General features: G+C 39.7%; 1 protein-coding gene and 1 non-coding gene across 6 annotated transcripts in view; both read right to left on the bottom strand.

The window, feature by feature from the left end:
* Nucleotides 1-22,487, bottom strand: part of PANK3 (pantothenate kinase 3) — a 65,956-nt gene extending 43,469 nt beyond the window's left edge. For all 5 annotated transcript variants that reach the window (XR_013394998.1, XR_013394999.1, XR_013395000.1 and 2 more), the window contains exons 1-5: nucleotides 21,951-22,487; nucleotides 9,172-9,524; nucleotides 5,650-5,903; nucleotides 3,501-3,677; nucleotides 698-821 (exon numbers count right to left, since the gene is read on the bottom strand). Coding sequence is in view for 1 of the 5 variants with exons in the window: in XM_015141376.3 (XP_014996862.2) it covers nucleotides 698-821; nucleotides 3,501-3,677; nucleotides 5,650-5,903; nucleotides 9,172-9,524; nucleotides 21,951-22,455 (1,413 nt within the window). In the remaining 4 variants the exon portion in view is untranslated. The remainder of the gene's footprint in view (nucleotides 1-697; nucleotides 822-3,500; nucleotides 3,678-5,649; nucleotides 5,904-9,171; nucleotides 9,525-21,950) is intronic.
* MIR103-1 (microRNA mir-103-1) lies at nucleotides 195-272 on the bottom strand. The gene has a single exon (NR_032020.1). It is a non-coding gene; the product is annotated as a microRNA mir-103-1 (primary transcript).

Consider the following 22,487-nt stretch of genomic DNA (forward strand, 5'->3'; position numbering starts at 1 on the left):
ATTTAAAGTATTTGATATTTATAAAAATTAAATGGGCAAATATATCTATTATTATATAAGGAAGCTAGAATTAAATATATATATATTCTTTTCCAAACAAAGAATCCCAACTATATGGTCAATCTAACAGTATATGCTTTTCACATTTTTCTTGGAACAATAAACACCACTCAAATATCATGAAGAACAGGTCTCAATGCCTTCATAGCCCTGTACAATGCTGCTTGATCCATATGCAACAAGGCAGCACTGTAAAGAAGCCGAGGGCAGTAAGAAAACTTCCAAGAATTTCACTAATCAAATGCAACATTAAGCACTGGTGGTATAGTGGTGAGCATAGCTGCCTTCCAAATGCAACATAAGACTAAAAAAAAAATGCTTTCACAAAATAGTTACCTCAAAATATCTTATGCTTAGAATTTTCTTTTACATCCTCAAGGGATTTAGGTTGTGTTTTTCTGAAAAAAAATTCTGAATAAATTTCTCCTATTTCAATTTGAATTATCTGCTACTTTCTTTAAAGGTAATATAGCAATTGGGTACATAACATATATACCTAATGAGTCTTGGCGTTTAATGGGCTACATCTCAATCCCAGAGGCCTCCTTAGGGAAAGTGAAGAAGCCCTGCTAGGTGTATATAGGACTCCAATTCACATTTTTGATAATTTGAGTTTTGCAGTTTTTTTTTTTTTTACCTCATTAACAGCACACATTCGTGCCACAGAACCAATGTTATTGGTGATAGTAACTAAAGTAGCTCTTGCCAGATCTTCTTTACTAACAGATTCTCGCTTCTCCTTATAAATCATATTCCCAAAACTGCAGAAAAATGAAAAATAAAGTCAAATCTGCTGAAAACAAGCAACATTTTACATATTAACAGATATATCTATAACTTGGATATTTTTTATAAAATTAGGACCAAAAAGTAGAAACACATAGGGATAAGATCAAAACAACCTAACAAAATAAATCTATGCAAGAGTAAAGTAATACCTTTCAAAGAATTAAGGTTAAAATGACAAAAAAAAAAAAGCATAGTTATTGTAAGAAAGCAAAGATTACCAAAATATCTTCATTTTTAAACCTGATTCAAAACAAATTAACAAAGTCAAAATTACAAAATGTTTCCAAAAGTATCTCAGCTTTAACTTCAAATTCTTTTTCATTCAGTCACAAGAAACATTTATGACATACCAAGCTTTGTGCTGGAGACACAGATAGTCCCTCAAACAGAGAATTAGTCTAGTGCAGCACTGTCCAATAGAAATAAAATACGAGTAATATATAATTTCATATATGTTCTATTAGCCACATTAAAAAGGTAAAAATAAACGTGAAATTAATTTTCATTGTACATTTCATTTAAGCCAATATATCCAAATATCGTCATTTCAACATGTGGCACTCAAATGCCAAGTGCCTGATGTGACTAGAGGCTACCATAATGGACAATGCAGGCCTAGATACAAAAGACAGCAAGAGAAGCGCTAACAGTAACAGGAAAAACAACAAACAAAGGCTAACCTCGGAAATACAAAGAAAAAAGTATCTTTTATTAAGTGGTAAGAGAAAAAAGTTAAGAAGGTATGAGGCAGGGCTTTTCAAAGCAAAGGGACCAGAAAAAGCCAGAGAAAAAGAGAAGGAAAATCTTAGGCAGAGGCAACTAAAGGTTAAAGGCACACAGAAATGAGAAATGAAAACATCTATGAAATCACAAGATATTTGGTCAGAGTGAAGCGTCTATGTGAGGGAGAGGCAAGATATATTATTGAAGAGTGAGACAAAGTCCACTATCAAAGGACACTGGATTCCCTGACAAAGAACTTGGGGCGCACAAGCAACAACGGTTAGGAAGCATAATGAGAGACAAGACTGATAAATAACAGAACAGTAAATTTAAAATATTTAGGAATCAATTTAAAAAGCTATGTATGGACATATTTGGAGAGGCCTTTTTAAATGTGTGAAAGGCACAAAAGTAGCCTTAAACAGATAAGCTAAGTTCTTCAACAGCAAGACTCACTATAAAGATATCATCTGTCCAAGTTAATATATAAACTTACTGAGATTCCAAAAAAACTTTTTGTAATAGAGAAAATGCTTGCCAAGTTCATACAGAATATCAAGCAAAGAAGTGAAACTAGCCCTTCTAGAGATTAAAACATACTTTTTATGCCTCTATAAAGCTGAAAGTATAATGCTGGTACATCAACAGAATGAAAAGCCAGCATATGTAAAAAAGCCATCTCAAATCAGTGAAATAAAGATGGACATTAGGGCCTTCTGGAAAAAAAAAAAAAAAAACCCTGAAATATGAAAGCATGATCTGTAACTTACAAAATACCCTAAGATAAACTGTAAGTAAATCAAAGATTTAAGTATAAAAATACCACCATTAACATATTAGAAGAAAACAAGGGTTTATTCCTTTATGTATTTGGAATGTAGAAGACTTACTTACTATGAATCAATATCCAGAAGCCATAAAAGAAAAGACTGATAAATTCAACTGTATAACAATCGAGCAGAAAAGTAGAACATGAACAACAACTCACAGAAAATAAAATATGCAAGGCTCTTAACCCCAGTGTTGGTAGGAGAAATGTAAATTAAAAGTACATTAAGGGCCAGGCACAGTGGCTCAGGCCTGTAATCCCAGCACTTTGGAAGGCCGGGGCGGGTGGATCACCTGAGGTCAGGAGTTCAAGACCAGCCTGGCCAACATGGTGAAACCCCGTCTCAACTAAAAATACAAAAAAATTAGCTGGGCGTGGGGGCGGGCGCCTGTAATCCCAGCTACTTCGGGAGGCTGAGGCAGGAGAATCACTTGAACCTGGGAGGCAGAGGTTGCAGTGTGCCAAGATGGTGCCATTGCACTCCAGCCTGGGTGACAAGAGTGAAACTCTGCCTAAAATAAAATAAAATAAAATGAAATAAAATAACATTAAGATACCATTTCTCCACCAGATGGAGAAATGCAAAAGTCAGCACTCTACTGGTGAAACAGGCACTTTCATTTACTGCTAGTGAGAGTGAAAAACAGTACCGCTCCTTTGCATAGTTAACAGTATCTCAAAAATGCATTTGCAATCCAACTTTTGGGAATTTATCCTACACATGTATAACATAAGGACAACAACATGTAAAGATTTCTAGGCTATATGGATACTTTAGAGTATATATACTATGCCATATAATGGTAAATTACCTTTTGTATATGGGGAGAAAAGTAAGAATATGTATTGGTATGTGCATCGAGAAACAATGGAAGGACACTCAAAAATTAAAAAAGAAAAGTTTCCTACAAGGTGCACTCAGGGTAGACTTCTTAAAATGTATACTTAATTTTTAAATGACATCTATGTTCAAAACTTGGAACCTAAAATGGGTAAGAGAAAGCACCCTTACAACTTTCTGTTATACTGCTTTCCAAAAACGTAAGCAACTTTAATTACTTAAGTTCCGTAACTTAAATAACACAAATGTTAAACTTACCTAGATGCTACAGCCCAACCTGGCAAACCAAATCTTTCGTAATCTCCTCCATAAATATCACGGACCAGCTTGTCAGCTTGTGTGCTATCACCTTTGGATGCCATTTCAAGAGCCTCTTCAAAACTTTCACAGCCAGTCAATAAACTGCATAAACCCAGAAAGGTACCCCCTCCAAGGCTAAAGAAAATAAAGAAACTTGCTAAGTTGCATTTATACATTGTATTCTTTCTCTAAAGTAAAAGGGTGGATCATTCATGTATTCAATAAACACACAGAAAAAACCCATGACTAACGCTAAGTGCTGAAATAACATAATGAAGGCAACAAAAATTGTTTAGTAAAACCAAACTTGTTAGATCAAAGAATAAACCAAAGGAAAAAAAAAATCACTTGGTGGAAATAAGAGGAAAGACCTCTTAAATATCTCCCAAAGTCTTCAGCTAATACCTTACACTCTGTAGTTACCAAAAATAAATTTTTGTGTGTGCATTAAAAAGGAATAAATGTTAAAAATCAGTACCATATTAATTACAAAGAGAAAATCTGTAATTTTTCTTTTGAGACAGGGTCTCACTCTGTCCCCTCAGGCTAGAGTGCAGTGACCATGATCATAGCTTACTGCATCCTTGAACTCCTGGGCTCAAGCAATCTTCCTGTTCCAGCCTCCGCAGCGGCTAGACTACAGATGCACACTACCACACTGGACTAATACATATGTATATATTTTTGCAGAGATGGGGGTCTCACTATGTTTCCCAGGCTGGTCTTGAACTCCTGGTCTCAAGCAATCCTCCACTATGGTCTCCCAAACTGTGAGAATGACAGGCATGAACTACCATGCCCAGCTTTGTAATTTTAAATGGTTTCCAAGAAATGATTTTGGGAAAGGCGTATTTACTTGGTCTGACATGGATGAAATCAATTCAATGTGATCCATTAACATTTAACATGACCTACACATAAATACAATGAGTAAATTTATGTCCAGCTGGCCAACACGTCAATTACAGAAATTTATTTGCTTCTATTATTCTTCTGGATATGCTCACAGAATGAAATCATATCTAATTCCTAAACTCTAAACCTTTGCTCCCTAGTCTCACCTAAATTTCCAGCAAGTTCTACCCCTGAATCACTGTTGGATTTAGTTAACAGACTGAACTTCTTTTAGAGTTAACCAAAGAAGGTAATAGTAGTGTATGATTCTTTGGCATAGAGAATTACAACAGATGTGAACTTTTAACCACTATAAAAATAAAGTACTAATTAAATATAAGTATAATTTAAACAGAATTACTACTTTAAAATTAAAATGAGTTTTTCCACAAATCAATCTAAAGTATCCCAAAATCTTTCTTCCTTAAACAGGAATCTTCACCTCTCTGTAAAAGTTGATAAAATACATAAAAGAATCATGAGTTTTAAATCTTATTTCTCATTCGTATTTCAGGTATCACAGAAAAGTATGTGGGCTATTTGGGAACATTAATGTTATCACAAAAAGAAATCACATTAATTCATCCTATAAGAATAAATTACAATGTTCCCCAATACTGCAGTTTAAATGCTCATCTATTCAGCACGTTGCAAGCTAGAGGTTTACATACATTAATATCTATTAAAAAGTGAAAAAATAGGTAAAGAAGAAAAATGCTTTGGAAAAAAGAACAAAATATAAACATAGTAAAGTTTTAAAATCAATAGAACACTGTTGCCTCCAAGTAAATGCTCTTCCGTTAAATTCTAGAAAAAAACATTACCAGACTCATTCTAGATAAAAATTCACTTTTACTATAATGGAAATTTTGATCCCAACTGATGCTGACTAATAAACATTTAATAATTTCAGTTTGAGTCTTGACATACATATCCTATAAAAATACATTATCTGTTGGCTGGGAGCGGTGGCTCATGCCTGTAATGCCAGCACTTTGGGAGGCTGAGACAGGCAGATTGCTTGAGCTCAGAAGTTCGAGACCAGCCCGGGAAACATGGCACCCTCTTTCACACACACACACACACAAATACATGTTTGCTGTTGTGCAAAAACATGCTCTTTTACTGGTGAAAATGGCATTATTATACTGATTTCATAACTTCTGTGTATAAAACAATGTGAACGCAGCAATACAACCAAAAAGGTCACTACCTTGTCCCAGTCACTCGTTTATAGTTGTCTTTGGAATGGACTGCTAAAATACTGACTCCTGAGCCAATGTTCACTACAAGCAGTGGATAGGGATCATCCAGGTTAAAAGGCATCTTTTGGCATCGCTCAGGTTCTGAGGCATTAGCAAAATAATAGCACTCGGCTTGTCCATTGAAACTGACAGAGTCTATATACAGCAAGCCCTTTACAAGGCAGTCAAGTTCATCCAGTTTGTGCAGGTGGAGGTTTCCAATCTGTTAAAAAAACAACAACAAAACAAAAAAGGATGACGTTCAAAAACACTCGCCTCAACTAAATGATTTTCCTGTATTACTTTACAAAAATTAAAAATAATCTATGACCCCACATTTTCATTTTGTTTCATGTCAAAATCTCTTTAGGGATTTCACCTAGTCCACTGGTCCTCAGTGAGGGTGGTATCACCTCACTGCTAGCTTTCTAAATGATGGGGAGGAAGGAAGAACCAAGCTGACATTTAGTGGGCAGGGACTTGTGATGTTAGACATCTTTAATAGGTGGGACATTTCTGCAAACCAAAGAATTATCCCATCTATGCATTATCTTTGAGTGTTCTGCCAGTCGTTTTTATAGTGGCAGTAGGAAAATTATTTATAATTATCTGAGGCTAGAGAAGAACAAAGTTATTTTACCTGTCAGTGTATATAAATACAAAAGTATTTGTCCCATGGATTTATTTATTTATTTATTTATTTATGTGGGGAAAAGAAAGAGATCAGCCTGTTACTGCGTCTATATAGAAAGAAGTAGACATAAGAGACTCCATTTTGTTCTGTATTTGAGATGCTGTTAATCTGTGACCCTACCCCCAACCTTGCCCTTGCAAGAGACATGTGCTGTGGTAACTCAAGGTTGAATGGATTTTGGGCGTGCAGGGTGTGTCTTTGTTCCTAGAAAAGCTAGGTATTGTCCAAGGTTTATCCCCATGTGATAGGATGAAACAATGCTGCTAAAAGGTTTATCTCTAGGCACAGGATTTTCCTTTAAACTAATTCATGTCACAGAGATCCTTGTTCTTATGTCTTACTGCTGATTTCCTCCCTAAAAACGATCCTATTGTCCTGCCACTCCCTTATCTTTAAGATGGTAAAGATAATTATCTATAAATACTAAGGGAACTCAGAGACCGGTGCCGGCGTGGGTCCTCTGTAAGCTGAGTGCCGGTCCCCTGGGCCCCCGCTTTTCTCTATACTTTGTCTCTGTGTCTTATTTCTTTTCTCAAGTCTCTCGTTCCACCTAACGAGAAACACCCACAGGTGTGGAGGGGCAGGCCACCCCTTCATATTTATTTTTGAGATGGAGTCTAGCTCAGTCACTCAGGCTGTAGTACAGTGGCATGATCTCGGCTCACTGCAACCTCCACCTCGCGGGTCCAAGCGATTCTCCACCTCAGCCTCTCGAGTAGCTGGGATTACAGGTGCCTGCCACCATGCCTGGCTAATTTTTGCATTTTTAGTAGAAATGAGGTTTCACCATATTGACCAGGCTGGTCTCCAGCTCCTGATCTCAGGTGATCTGCCCACCTTGGTTTCCCAAAGTGCTGGGATTACAGACGTGAGCCACTGCACCCAACCCACATAGTTTTAAATATATACTATATTTGCTAGGAAACGAACCACCATATAAAGCAAGGGAATATTGTACTTCTTACTGTTTGGAATTTTACCAAGTGTTTGTTTAGCATGCTGGAGGGTCATGTCAACAACAGCAATGCCATTTATGGTATCTGATTTTCCAATAGAACATACTGTATCAATCTGGCATGTGTAGCTTTGGTATTCATGATCAATCTAGGCATAGGTGCAAGCATATAACTACTTCATGATGTCCTCTGGAATGATCATACTGTTTGTTAATCTATCCACTGACAGGTTAACTTCTGATTAATCACTGATACCTTAATCTCCTGTCTTTATATTATAGTTTGAGTACTAGTTTGAAATTATTAAATTCATCATTTCAGGTTAGTAAAAAGTGTATTATAAGACATTTGTTATAAAATATTGCAGCTTAGATATCAGTTCCTCTGGGAACCTCTTCAACTCTCTAGCTGTTGTTACTCCTCTGTGTTCCCAAGGCACCTCTTTTCATACAGTACTATAGATCGTTACCTCAAATTATAAGGGTCTCACTTCTATGAGCCATTTAAGTTATTTATATGCCTTTTGAGACAGGGTCTCATTGTCACCCAGGCTGGAGTGCAATGGCTCAATCACAGCTCACTGCAGCCTCAATCTCAAGAGCTCAAGCAATCCTCCCACTTCAGCCTCTTGAGTGGCTGGGACTACAAGCACAGGCCACTATGCCAAGCTAATTTTTTTTTTTTTTAGATGGAGTCTCGCTCTGTCGCCCAGGCTGGAGTGCAGTGGCATGATCTTAGTTCACTGCAAGCTCTGCCTCCCGAGTTCATGCCATTCTCCTGCCTCAGCCTCCTGAGTAGCTGGGACTACAGGTGTGCGCCACCACACCTGGCTAATTTTTTGTATTTTTAGTAGAGACAGGGTTTCACTGTGTTAGCCAGGATGGCCTCCATCTCCTGACCTCATGATCCGCCCTCCTCGCCCTCCCAAAGTGCTGGGATTACAGGCATGAGCCACCGCGCCCGGTCCAAGCTAATTTTTTTATTTTTTGTAGAGACAGGGTCCTGCTATGTTGCCCAGGCTGGTCTCAAACTCCTAGCCTCAAGTGATCCTTCCACATCAGCCTTTATATTCCATTAACAGTATTTTCTTACGATTTTGAGAAATTAAATTATTCACATTTACATTTTCAAGAAAAACAAATTTCAGTGGTATTCCTAAATAGAGCCACGCTTTATTCTAATAGAAAAGACTAGAAGCCTGGCAAACCACTCTTTGAACTGTCATTCTAATGGAAAAGACTAGAAGATGGCAAACTGCTAACAGCACATAACTCAAACCAATACTCATAGTTCTCCTGCCATATCCATTCAAATCACCCCATCTGACACAGGAACATGGCAGGATTGACAGTGTAAAAACAGGAAAAAAAAGGGTAACAGATTTTCATTCAGGTGTCTATTATACTAACCAAAAGACACTGGTTTCCAAACTTAGGGTTTGGGAAGGAGATGGCCCTGGAAGATTAATATTATTTGAATAAGCAATATTCCAAAAACCATGTAAATGTAGGACAATAGTGAAAATAATTCAAGTTTCATTTATATCTGGCTTTGTACACTGCCAAATTCATTAAAGTCCCCAAATTCCCTTTTTATTATAGCTTTGTAGTACAGCCCTAAACAAGTTTTACCAAATATTATGTGCAACAACATGGCTAAATCTGGGCAATTTTTAGTTACCCCAAATAAGTGTTTAAAACGCCCTAAGTGAAAGGCAATCACGGATACATATTTCCCACTGCATGTGCAGGGAGAATTAAAGAACATGCTAGATGGAAACCTACTCTCATATTTAAAAACGAACACGTATCAATTTTCAGTTTTGAGTAAAAGATACCTACTGTGCGAAAATCTTTTTCAAACTTGTAAGCACCACCTCCTGTAGCACATAGCACCGTCTGCAATGTTGAGAAGTTTTTATCTCTTCCCATTTGGATAAAAGTAGGCAGGTCCTGGGTTGGAAACCTGATAAAGTGCAAGTTCCCTCTTCGGCCAAAAAGTGTTAAATCCTTCAGTTCAAGGTGTACATCCCGAATGCCGGTGGATCCATATGCTACATTAGAAGTCAAATATTTCCGAATACTTTTTAAACTCTCAACTTCTTCTTGTTCTTCCTCTGCTGTGATATCAATAGGTTCAAAGTATGAGAGTTTTACTAGAGTTCCCCCAATGTCCATGCCAAACCATGGGAAAGCTATGGGAGGAAGAAAAAAAATTTTTTTTATATATATATATATATCCATTTTAGAAACACAAATTAGAAACTAGTTAATTAGTCACAAACTTCATTTACTCTGAGTCATGCATTCATGCAATAATACGTATTGGGTAAGACACATGTTCCATGTGGAACTCACCTTTTTCCCTTCAAAGTTTCATTAATATATTTTCTAAAAACATATAGGGTGCTTAGAGTTGACCCAGGATCTTTTCATTCCTGGCCTGGTAGGCACTCCTTTTCAGTTACTATATACTTACCATGTGCTCCAGGGATGAGAAAAAATTCAGATCATTTTTTTTTCCCCCAATAAATAGGTCATCACTAAGGGCATGAAAATCTTTGTTTCTATAAACATTTTAATACAGTAAAACTGGCCTATAATCACTTCAAGTAACCCAGGAGAAAAGCATCTCCTGAAAAAGCAATTCCTGCCAGGTATGGTGCTTATACCTGAAATCCCAATACTTTGGGAGGCTGAGGTGGGGGGCATTGCTTGAGGACAGGAGTTTGAAACCAGCCTTGGCAATATAACAAGATCCTATCTCTGCAAAAAATTTAAACATTAGCTGGGCGTGGCAGCATGCACCTGTAGTCCCAGTAACGGGAGGCTGAGGCTGCAGTGAGCCATGTTTGCACCACACTACAGATTAGGTAACAGAGTGAGATCCTGTCATAAACAAACCCAAAAAGCAATTCCCTTCAGTAAATAATCATTATCTCCTCTACACCAGGAAACAGGAATGCAAATGAATAAGATAAAATACCTGCCCTGAAGGAGTGCTCAATGTAGCAGGGGAATATAAATAAAACACATTAAGAGGCATAGGTCAATACAGTTAAGGAACTAGAAAAAGGGGGAAGTCTGAGGAAACAGAGGACCTTGCACACTTAGCTAAAGAGCTTAGACTTGAACCTCTTAGACAATGGGAACACTACTGATGTTCTAAGTAAGAGAGTGGCACAGTCTACCTTCAAATTAGAAAGCGAACAAACTTTCTACTTTGGCAGTGTACAGGATGATATAAATGAGCTGCTTAAGATGTGCCTGTAAAGTAAGGCCAGCAATAGAGGCCATCTTAAGTAACACCCTCTTGAAAAAAATGGTATAGACCATTTACAAAAACCGTATCATTTAAAAACAGATTCCTGACCTCTTACCTCAGAGGCACTGGACAATAATCTTGAAGAGTGAGATATGGGATGCTGTTAAAAATTATATACTGCATATATTCGGAAGATTATACTATAGTCAGATCTAAATGGCATTTGAAAATCACTGGCTTTGGTCACCTGATTCCTTCAGGCTATGACATTCAGTTTTACAACGTGATTTCCTTATATTTATTGGCCATAATCCTCACACAGATACAAAGGAGTATTTTACAATTGTTCCCAAGGCTGGAAGGAAAGTCAGTATTATAATATTAAGAATTACAAAATTCAAATTTTTAGAATTAGTTTAAAACACAACTGATTCAGTTCTCCATAGAATTACAGCTAACATTTACTGAGTGCTCAGTAGCTGTCAGATACAGGCTCATTTAATCCTCAATACCCCCACTATGAGATTGCTCTATTAAGTGTATCACTTAGACAAGGAGGCAAAGCAATTACAAACTTGCCTGAGGTCAAACTGTTAAGTGACAGTGAAAAGATTCCATCCTAAAAATATATATTTCTATTCTCTGGGATCTTAACTATTATGACAGAGACTCAAAAAGAGTTTAATACTCAAGATACATGGATTAAAATGTCTGGCAACAAAATATATTTAGCAGTTTTTATGTAAAAGTTGTCATAAATTATTTCTAAAATTCTACTTTCTTACTCATTTTACTTGATATGTGTGTGCCATTACAAGACCAGGAACATATAATTCAATGAGAAAGAAGTCTATACATTTCTCCATTTTATAATTTACACATTTACTAAAATTAGCATAAAAGTTTGAATATAAGGAAGGACTAATCCTCATTATCTTCTTTTGGAGAAACAGTTCGTTCATCTTTATATTTGAAACTCAAATTACAGATCTGGAGCTACATCACAGATAATCTTAAGAAACAGTATTCTGTATTCTGGAAAGGTACTTCCCAGTGTAGGAAAAAAAAGTTTTTTAAAAAAGTAAAATGACATTGGACCGTAATTTGGGAAGCCAGGGGAAGTTGAGCCCAAACACAATACTTTCATCATGTCACCTATAAACAGGTATAAATAACTAAGCAACATAAGCAGAAGAAAGTGACTAAATTTTCTCAGTTTTGTCTAGTGACTAGCAAGAAAGGCGGTCTTTTTTTTTTTTTTTTTTTTTTGAGATGGAGTCTTGCTCTGTCGCCCAGACTGGAGTGCAGTAGCATGATCTCAGCTCACTGCAGCCTCCACCTCCTGGATTCATGCAATTCTCCCGCCTCAGCCTCCCAAGTAGCTGGGACTACAGGCGTGCACTGCCACACTCAACTAATTTTTTTTTTAGTAGAGAAGGGGTTTCACCATGTTAGCTAGGATGGTCTTGATCTCCTCACCTTATTTTGTGTGTGTTGTGTGACAGAGACAGCAACATGGCTGTTTATTTCACCTGGGTGCAGGAGGGCTGAGTCCAAAGAGTCAGCAAAGGGTGGTGGGATTATCATTAGTTCTTATAGGTTTTGGGATAGGCCATGGAGTTAGGAGCAATGTTCTGCGGGCAGGAGGTGGATCTCACAAAGTAAATTCTCAAGGGTGGGGAGAATTACAAATAACCTACTTAGGGGTAGGGGAGATTACAAACTACGTTGATCAGTTAGGGTAGGGCAGAAACAAATCACAATGGTGGAATGTCATCAGTTAAGGCTACTTTCACTTCTTTTGTGGATCTTCAGTTGCTTCAGGCCATCTGGATGTGCACGTCACAGGGGATATGATGGCTTAGCTTGGGCTCAGAGGCCTGATAGTCCTGTCTTCTTATATTAATAAGAAAAGCAAAACAAAATAGTGAAGTTTTGGAGCGGCGAAAAATTTTGGGGGTGGTATGGAGAGATAATGGGCGCTGTTTCTCAGGGCTGCTTTGAGCAGGATTAGGAGTGGCGTGAGAACCTACAGTGGGAGAGATTCAACTGAAGAAAGATTTTGTGGTAAGGGGTGATATTATGGGGTTGTTAGAAGGAGCATTTGTCCTATAGAATGGTTGGTGATGGCCTGGATACAGTTTCGGATGAATTGAGAAACTAAATGTAAGACACAAGGTCCGAATAAGACAAGGAGAAAAACAGATATTAAAGGACTAAGATTTGGGAGGACCCAGGACATCCAATTAGAGAGTGCCCAAGGGGGTTCAGCGTAATGACTTGCTTGGTTGGCAAGTTTCTGGGCTCTATCCTTCACAGGGTCCTCCTTTTTAAGTTGGAGGCTGAGCTTGGTGAGGAGTGTTTTTAAAAGACCATTAGTCCATTCTACCTTTCCTGAAGATTGAGGATGGTAAGGGGTATGAAGGCTACATTGAATACCAAGAGCCTGAGAAACTTCTTGGGTGATTTGACTAATAAAGGCCGGTCCATTATCAGACTGTATAGAGGTTGAAAGGTCAAACCGAGGAATTATGCCTGACAAAAGGGAAGAAATGACCGCGGTGGCCTTCTCAGAGCCTGTGGGAAAGGCCTCTACCCATCCAGTGAAAGTGTCTACCCAGACCAAGAGGTACTTTAGTTTCCTGACTCGAGGCATATGAGTAAAGTCAATTTGCCAATCCTGGGCAGGGATAAATCCCCGAGTTTGATGTGTAAGGAAGGAAGGGGGCCTGAACAATCGCTGAGGAATAGTAGAATAGCAGAAGGAACACTGAGAAGTGATTTCCTTAAGGATAGATTTCCACAATGGAAAGGAAATGAGAGGTTCTAAGAGTCGGGCTAGCGACTTGTAACCTACAAGGAAGAGGTTATGAAATGACGATAGAATAGAATGGGCTTGTGAGGCTAGAAGGGGTTGATCTCCTGACCTTGTGATCTCCTGACCTTGGTGTCCCACAGTGCTGGGATTACAGGCGTGAGCCACCATGCCCGGCTAACGAAGGCCATCTTAAGTAACACATGCTTGAAATGAATGGTAGCAGAGATACTAACACAGGGTAAATTCATACAGGTGTTTGCTTAGACAAACACACTGAAATAAAACAATAGGAGCAGGTCTCTTTATCCCATAAACCAGAGATTCCTTCAGAAATATCCCAATCTGGCCGGGCGTGGGGCTCACGCCTGTAATCACAGCACTTTGGGAGGCCAAGGTGGGTGGATCACTCGAGTTCAGGAGTTTGAGACCAGCCTGGCCAACATGGTAAAACCCTGTCTCTACTAAAAATACAAAAATTGGCTAGGCTGGTGGTGCACGCCTGTAATTCCAGCTACTTAGGTGGCTGAGGCAGGAGAATCGTTTGAACCGGGCAGGCAGGCGTTGCAGTGAGCCGAGATTGCGCCACTGTACTCTAGCCTGGGCGACAGAACAAGACTCCATCTCAAAAAAAAAAAAAAAAAAAAAAGTCCCAGTCTGTTTAAACATGTTATGAGGACACTTTTCAACGGGCATTAGATAAAACAAAGGCATCCTTCTGATATTAAATAGCCAAAATGAATTCTCCTATTTAACTGACGGTGGACTCTAGAAGAGTTTGTGGGGCAGGGGTGGAAATCACTATTGCCATATCAAGTACATTCTAGGATAAAAAAATTTATACAAGGTGAGATTAAGCTAAAAACCTTTATTTTTCAAAATTCAAAATATATTTTTAGAAAATATCTGCAGGTTTTCTTTCTGTGCTTTGTGTCAAATAAACATAGGTTGTTAAAACAGACATGCAAATATAAAAATGTTACTCAGGGAGCAAACTACAAAGCTAATACATCACCAAGTTTAAAGTTCATGCCATTTTTACTTTCAGCCAAAAGTCTCTGCTCCCAGGTTTATAAATATCTGAATACTGTCATTCTCAAAAGCAAAAATCTCAATTAACACTTACACAAAGAACTTTGAATTATTATACAAAACCATGAATTAAGTTTCAAAGGAACTTTAACATCCAGGAAAAGAGTTCAAGTTTATAGACTAAACATTAGAGAAATAAATTATCTGCTTTTCTGAATCTATGAATAGGTGCCAAAGATTCTGACTCCAAAGGTATATCAACAATCAATTCCAAAATACATACTTTGGCTACTCAGTAACACATACAGTGAAGCATTAAAGACAAACACATAAAAAGTGACAAAATATCTGTAAAGGTTGAATATCCTTAATCCAAAAATCTGAAATCAAAAATCTGAAACCTTTTGAGCACTGACATAAGGCTTCCAAGGAAATGCTCAACAGAACATTTCAAATTTCAGATTACGGATGCTCAATCTGTAAGTATAACGCAAACATTCCAAAACCCAAACGTAACTGAAATCTGAAACACTAAACACTTCAGGTCTCAGGCATTTCAGATGAGGGATAATAAATCTGTATTTTACACACACACACACACACACACACACACACACAGAGCTGGCAGTAAAAAGGCTCATTCATAAGTGACTGAAATCCTCTTTTTAAAGTCTGAAGTACGTGAAAATGTTCATGTTTACTGACATTTTCACAAAGAAAGAAAATGGCTATCTAGGTATAATAAATCATTAAATGATGAAAAACAAAATCCTTCCACTGCTTCTTTAAAAGGGTTTTCAGGCATGTTTTTTTGCATGAAAACAACCAAAAGAAAACTTCACTGAACATTATGATGTACTGAAAAGAAAAAAAAAACTTTAAACAAAAAGTAAAACTTCCTAAACAAAGCTATATTTTATCTTATTACATATGTTAAATCTCTCATGTGTGGTTTTTGCTTTTTGTTTTTTTTGAGACAGAGTCTTGCTCTGTCACCCAGGCTGGAGTGCAGTGGCGTGATCTGGCTCACTGCAACCTCCGCCTCCTGGGTTCATGCCATTCTCCTGCCTCAGTCTCCTGAGTAGCTGGGACTAGAGGCGCCTGCCACCATGCCCGGCTAATTTTTTGTATTTTTTAGTGGAGATGAGGTTTCACTGTGTTAGCCAGGATGGTCTCGATCTCCTGACCTTGTGATCCGCCCACCTTGGCCTCCCAAAGTGCTGGGATTACAGGCATGAACCTGGTCCTCATGTGTTTTTAAACTATATTAAATACTTCAGAATACTATAAAACGTGTACACAAGGCATAACTACGAACTCATAAACAAATTATTAAATTTCAAACTTGTGACTCACTTATTACTGTATTAGACTAGAGAAACACAATGTTTTATAAAATATTGTAAATTAAATTGGAAAAACGACACTATTATCTTAAGTTACTGCCAGAAGAGGTAGGTTTTTTAAAAAGTTAACAATGCAAAAAGCCCAAGACTCATTTCGCATATAGTCTACTACAAATGTGTTCATTCCTTAAGTGGTTTTTAAAGAAAGGTAAACTAGAGAAGCTATCCTGCAGATGATGACTTCATAGTAACCATAATATGCAAACCAGAAAATTGCAGGCTCCTTCTATTATTTCTAGCATATATCAGTTATGACAATTTTCTCCTTAAATCAACAAAGTAGGGACTGAAAGAGAACTCAGCCCTGCTGTAACTTCAATTAAGAAAAAAGAAGGCCGGGCGCGGTGGCTCACGCCTGTAATCCCAGCACTTTGGGAGGCCGAGGCGGGCGGATCACAAGGTCAGGAGATCGAGACCACGGTGAAACCCCGTCTCTACTAAAAATTACAAAAAAATTAGCCGGGCGCGGTTGTGGGCGCCTGTAGTCCCAGCTACTCGGGAGGCTGAGGCAGGAGAATGGCGTGAACCCGGGAGGCGGAGCTTGCAGTGAGCTGAGATCGCGCCACTGCACTCCAGCCTGGGCTGGGTGACAGAGCGAGACTCTGTCTCAAAAGAAAAAAAAAAAGAAAAAAGAAAAGCTGGTGGCTGGTAATGGCCACCTTTTACACTGAAATCCTTTCAACAGACTTCAGAAAGTAATTTCTTTATGCCAGAAAAATAATCACCATTAAAAAGCACGAGATGCAGAACCTCAGCAAGGCAAAAAAAAAAAAAAAAAAAAAAAAGGCACAAAGAAGGCAGCACGAACAGAAGAGACACGAATTCTCAATTATGATACATTCCTATCATTCAGTAAGTGGTCTAATTACCAACATATATTTTCCAGTATTTCTACAAAATACTTATGATTGATATATTGTCACCAAAATAAGGGTAGGGCATGAAGCTCAAATTTTACTTATTTGCAATGAAAATATGAGAAAATACACAGATATCAAATACAACCACAGGTCTACCTAATAGTTCCATCAGGTAAGAAAAACACCAGTTTCCCGGCCGGGCGTGGTAGCTCACACCTGTAATCCTAACACTATGGGAGGCCGAGGTGGGCGGATCACTTGAGGTCGGGAGTTTGAGACCAGCCTGGCCAACATGGCGAAACCTCGTCTCTACTAAAAAATACAAAAATTAGCCAGGCATGGTGGCATGTGCCTGTAATCCCAGCTACTTGGGAGGCTGAGGCAGGAGAATCACTTGAACCCGGGAGGTGGAGGTTGCAGTGAGCCGAGATCACACCACTGCATTCCAGCCTGGGCGACAAAAGCGAGACTCCATCTCACAAAAAGAAGAAAAATATCAGTTTTCTAAGAAATCAAGCAAGTATCTACATATTTATAGCTTTGTTGCTTCTGGCCAAGAGACCCTTGAAAAGTAGGTCACCAGTGCATAAGCAGCCTACTTACAGCATATAACCTAAACATATATATATATATATATATATATATATATTTTTTTTTTTTCCCAGAATAAAACATTCCTTGCTAAGGTGGAAAAAAAAAAAGAACCAAAATACACATTTAAAAAGCAAAACAAAGCACACATTACACAAATGTAAGCACTTTGATGGTGGCCAATATACAGTCCCAGACAGTGAAAATTATTAGAATCTCTCATGATCTGTTTATTCTGCCTTTAACAAAATAATAGCTCTTATTCTATGTCTCAAGTGGTCTCATGAGAGTTGACATTAGTTCCCCATATGTAGCAAAAATATCTCAAACTACTACAAGGATGAAGTGCTACTTCTTACTAGACGCATTATATATACAAAAGGAGAAATGTTGTCCAATCACCTTTTAAAATACTGAACAGCAGAAGCTATCTAGCCACAAGAGCAGACTGTTAATTTCTAACAAGGTGTGATAAACTTGGTATCCTACTAAGTGTTTGCTAAGGAAACAGGGAACAATCACTAAAAGAACTATTTAATTGCTACTGGTACCATGCAGATTTCAGACTAAAGGGATCCTGGCCAGGAACGTGGCTCATGCCTGCAATCCCAGCAGGAGGGTCGCTTGAGCTCAGGAGTTCAAGACCAGCCTGGTAAGGGCAACATGGCAAAACCCTATCTCTGCCAAAAACACAAAAAAATTAGCTGGGCATGGTGGCAAGCACCTGTAGTTCTAGCTACTGGGGAGGCTGAGGGGGGAGGATGATTGCTTGAGCCTGGGATGCCAAGGTTGCAGTGAGCTGAGATCGCGCCACTGCACTCACTGCACTCCAGCCTGGATGACAGAGTGAGACCTCGTCTCAAAAAAAATAAACAAAAATGGGGGTGTGGAGAGACACTAAACTAAATCAGGACTTAATTGTTCTTTAGGCATAAAGGGAAACCAACGTGAAGAATGCTCAAAACATAGGGTATTTTAAAGAACAAAATTCTAAAGTGAGCATGTACGCTGGTATATTCTAGATAACGCTTCAACTTCTTGGATAAGACATTTCACTATTCTCAATAATCATTCCAAACAAAAATGGTTTTTGTTATGAAATAGACTAAGAAAATAATCACCTTCACACCTTCAGGATTATGATTCCTTAGGATAGCTTCAGGTGTTTTTTTCTTTAGTAAATTAGTTCTTTCTAAGGGGAGCTATATTAGAAACTACTACCCCAACTATCTACTGGGAGTGATGACTCTTATATTACAACTGAGTTTACAAACAGGCCAATCAAATGACACAGACACAAACTACAAATACATGCTATACCATTTTCTCTGGTCTTGACAAAAACTTCAAGTACCTTACTACTTGGGGTAATAAAGAACAAACTCAAAACCTACATCACATCACACTTAAATATATGTATCACCTTTTACTATCACTTTGTTAATCCAGTTACGTGCTATACAGGTAATCCAAACACAATCTTAAAAACCTGTACCCTAAGAAATCATGTCAGGCAGGGAAGAGAGTAACACAGGATTGACTTTCTCCTTCCTTCGCCTGGGGTTGAATTAACACATAATTTCAAATGCTAATCTTCCAGTTACACAATTTAGAGGATAAAATCAATTCCTTTTTAAATTTTCTGGTTAATATGTGCATTCGGTATATAACCTGTTAAGATATTGGTAATGTATTTAGAAGCAATATTTTCAAACACTTAGGTGAATAATGTAAGAACACATGCGAAGCCAAGGTCACTTGTTTAGCCAATATAATATACAGCTTCTTCTAGTATGCAGTTAAATGATGCAATGCATATAAAGAAAATGCCATACACACACTATATGATCAATAAATGTTATAATTATGCCCAAAAAACCCATACAGGTATTCAAAAACAAAACAAATATATCTTTTGTTAACCTGAGTGATTTAAAGTTAAAATATTATTATTATTATTATTTTTTGAGATGGAGCCTCATTCTGTCGCCCAGGCTGGAGTGCAATGGCATGATCTCCGCTCACTGCAATCTCTGCCTCCTGGGTTCCAGCAATTCTCCTGCCTCAGCCTCCCAAATAGCTGGGACTACAGGCGCATGCCACCAAGCCCGGCTAATGTTTCTATTTTCAGTAGAGATGGGGTTTCACCATGTGAAACCCCATGTTGGGGCCGGGCGCGGTGGCTCAAGCCTGTAATCCCAGCACTTTGGGAGGCCGAGACGGGCGAATCACGAGTTCAGGAGATCGAGACCATCCTGGCTAACACGGTGAAACCCCGTCTCTACTAAAAATACAAAAAAAAATTAGCCGGGCGAGGTGGCGGGCGCCTGTACTCCCAGCTACTCGGGAGGCTGAGGCAGGAGAATGGCGTGAACCCGGGAGGCGGGGCTTGCAGTGAGCTGAGATCCGGCCACTGCACTCCAGCCTGGGCAACAGAGCCAGACTCCGTCTCAAAAAAAAAAAAAAAGAAAAAAGAAACCCCATGTTGGTCAGGCTGGTCTTGAACTCCTGACCTCGTGATGCACCCACCTCGGCCTCCCAAAGTGCTGTGATTACAGGCCTAAGCCACCGTGCCCGGCCTTATTTTTTATTATCCGGGACAGTTCATGGTTGAAACACCTTTCCCACACACAAACGTGATGTTCCTTACTTTTACGACAAACAATAGACAGGAAAGTCACCTTTTGCATATAAAAATGTTAGGCTTCTACATCATAGTAACTGACCAGATTTTCACCATGATTAAATTTTAAGATTAGTGGTCTCACAACGTAACACAATGTTGTAATAATCAACTTATTTGAGAAAAAAAGGGGGTATTCTCTTATTTCTCAACCTAATATGTATTTTTAAGACTTTAGCTGGGACTACAGGCATGTGCCACCATGCCCAGCTAATCTTTTATAATATATATTTTTTGTAGAGATGAAGTCTCGCTACAGTGCCCAGGTTGGTGTCGAACTTCTAGCCCCCAGCGATTCCTCTGCCTCGGCCTCCCCAAGTGCTGGGATTTCAGGTGTGAGCCACCATGACTGGCCCTATTTTATGAACTTCTCATAATAATCTTTATAATCTTTTCTAAAACACCTTTGAAGGGGGTGGTACTTATACCTGATTATTAGTTTGTTCAAATATAAGTAATCAAATCACTATCATGACAAAAGAAAATAATCACCGCCAGAAGAGTTAGAATTTGAGTTGGTCATACACTGTTCATCAAATGGAAATTCTAAGAGAAGCAGAGAAAACGTATGCATGAGGGAAAATGTCCAAGTGTTCTAATTACTGCACCTGTTCAAGATGCATTAGTTTAACTCAGCAAACGTAAATTCGAAGTCTCTCTATATTATCACTATTTTATAGACTTCTTGAACAACTATGACACGATCTATTGTTATCATAAAAAAAATTTAAAAAATTTTAATTAACAGATGAAACTACCAGATAAAGTACTTAGACAATGCCCTATGGGTGCAGGAGAAAGAACGCTGTATTATGAGTCAGTCCATTTAGAGTTATGAACCTCATAGCACATGGCTGGGTATATCCTTGGAAAAGTTACTCTGGGGCTAAGTTCAATTTCCTCACCTGTAAAGTTAAGACCAAATTACCTTACAGTTAAATAGGCATTTGTAAGTTTTCACAGTGTTTTGGCTTGTTGCCTCTCAGGTGAGTTTTACAGGAACCCTGATGGACGGGCAGGGAAGGTGTCACCGCCCTGTTTTATAGTTGAGGATTTCTTAACAGTTAAGAGATCACATGGAACACTGCAAAAACAGCAAAAGCATCAACACGATGAGCATGAATCCCCACATTCCTAGTCCTTCTGGGAGGCAATACTTAAGAGTGACAATCACAATGGCTGAGTGATTAAATAAGTCAATTACTGGAATAAAAGGTTTTTAAAAGACTAAACATAAAAGGAAGCAAATGAAAGTCGACCTTTCTAAAAGCATAGCAAGAATTTTCTTTTAAGTACATACATAGAAAGGTCTCTACGGGTATTCACCGTAATATTAACAGTGGTTCGCTCCGGGTGCCGGGAATACGGGTGACTTTATCTTTTTTGTTCATCTGCGTTTTCTAAAACAAACGTGAACTAGTCGATATTCCAAACAAAAACAAGCCAAAGCAATTACACGCTGGCAGACTGCATGCACGTACGTTTGAAAGCTCCAACTGTAACAACAGTGACAACTCCCAGGAACCCACCGGCATTTCAAGGACACCAGCAGGAAGCCCGGAAATCCCTAAAAACAGGTGCTAAAAGCCGCCAGCGCAACCTGACAGCCGCGACCGCAACCTGACAGCCGCGACCGCCTCTTTTCAACCTGAATTCAGGGGGAGCTGGGAGAGGAGACTAGTCTAGTTTGACAAAATCCGAATCAGAAATTCCCTCTGGCACCTCCCAGATCTCGAAGAGAAAGTGGGAGGAAAGGCTAGGGGGCGGCAGGCATTCACCATGCATGAATAGGGGGGGATGGGGAGGACGGAAGCCTCGAACTCGTGGCTGAAATGGTCCCTCCGCCCCCATCCCGGACTAGGCGCCGGCGAGAAGCAACGGGCTTGGAAGCAGGCCGCCCAGCCAAGGGGCTTTCAGACGGGGCCCAAGGATGCCCTCCCAACCCGGCAGACCCCAGCCCCCATCTTACAGGGTTTCTTGGCATCTTTGATCTTCATGGCGTCGGCCCGAGGGGAGAGGGACGGCCTCCGATCCGGAGCACTGAGAGCAGAGACTGCGACTCCGGAGGTGGCTGGGCCTCGCGGCGAGGCCCGGCCGGTTCCTCCCCTCAGGCCGGGCGGGGCCGGCCTAGGGCGGGGCGGCGGCGCCTGAGCAGATGCCCGGCCCAGGGGGCGGCCCCCCACCCCCGCGAGGGGCGACCGGGACCGAGCAAGCTGGGGAAGGCCGCCGGCCTCGCCGCTCCGGGGCCTCCCCGCAGCCGCTCCAAACAAAAGGCCCCGGTCCCGGGAGCCGCCGCCGCCGCCGCCGCCGCCGCCGCCGCACTGAGAAATAGCCCGCCCAGGCCGAACGCCCACGTGATGCGAGCCCCCCTCACTCCACTTCCGCCTGGCTGCTGGGGATTGTAGTTCTCCACGTCGTGAGGCCCCGCTCTCTGGCTGTAGTTGTGCAGGTGGACTACAAAGCCCAGGATGCATCCCGGCCCCACCTCCGAGGCCCCTCAGCTTCC

This window comes from Macaca mulatta, chromosome 6 (genome assembly GCF_049350105.2).
Source record: "Macaca mulatta isolate MMU2019108-1 chromosome 6, T2T-MMU8v2.0, whole genome shotgun sequence".
Taxonomy (NCBI): domain Eukaryota; kingdom Metazoa; phylum Chordata; class Mammalia; order Primates; family Cercopithecidae; genus Macaca; species Macaca mulatta.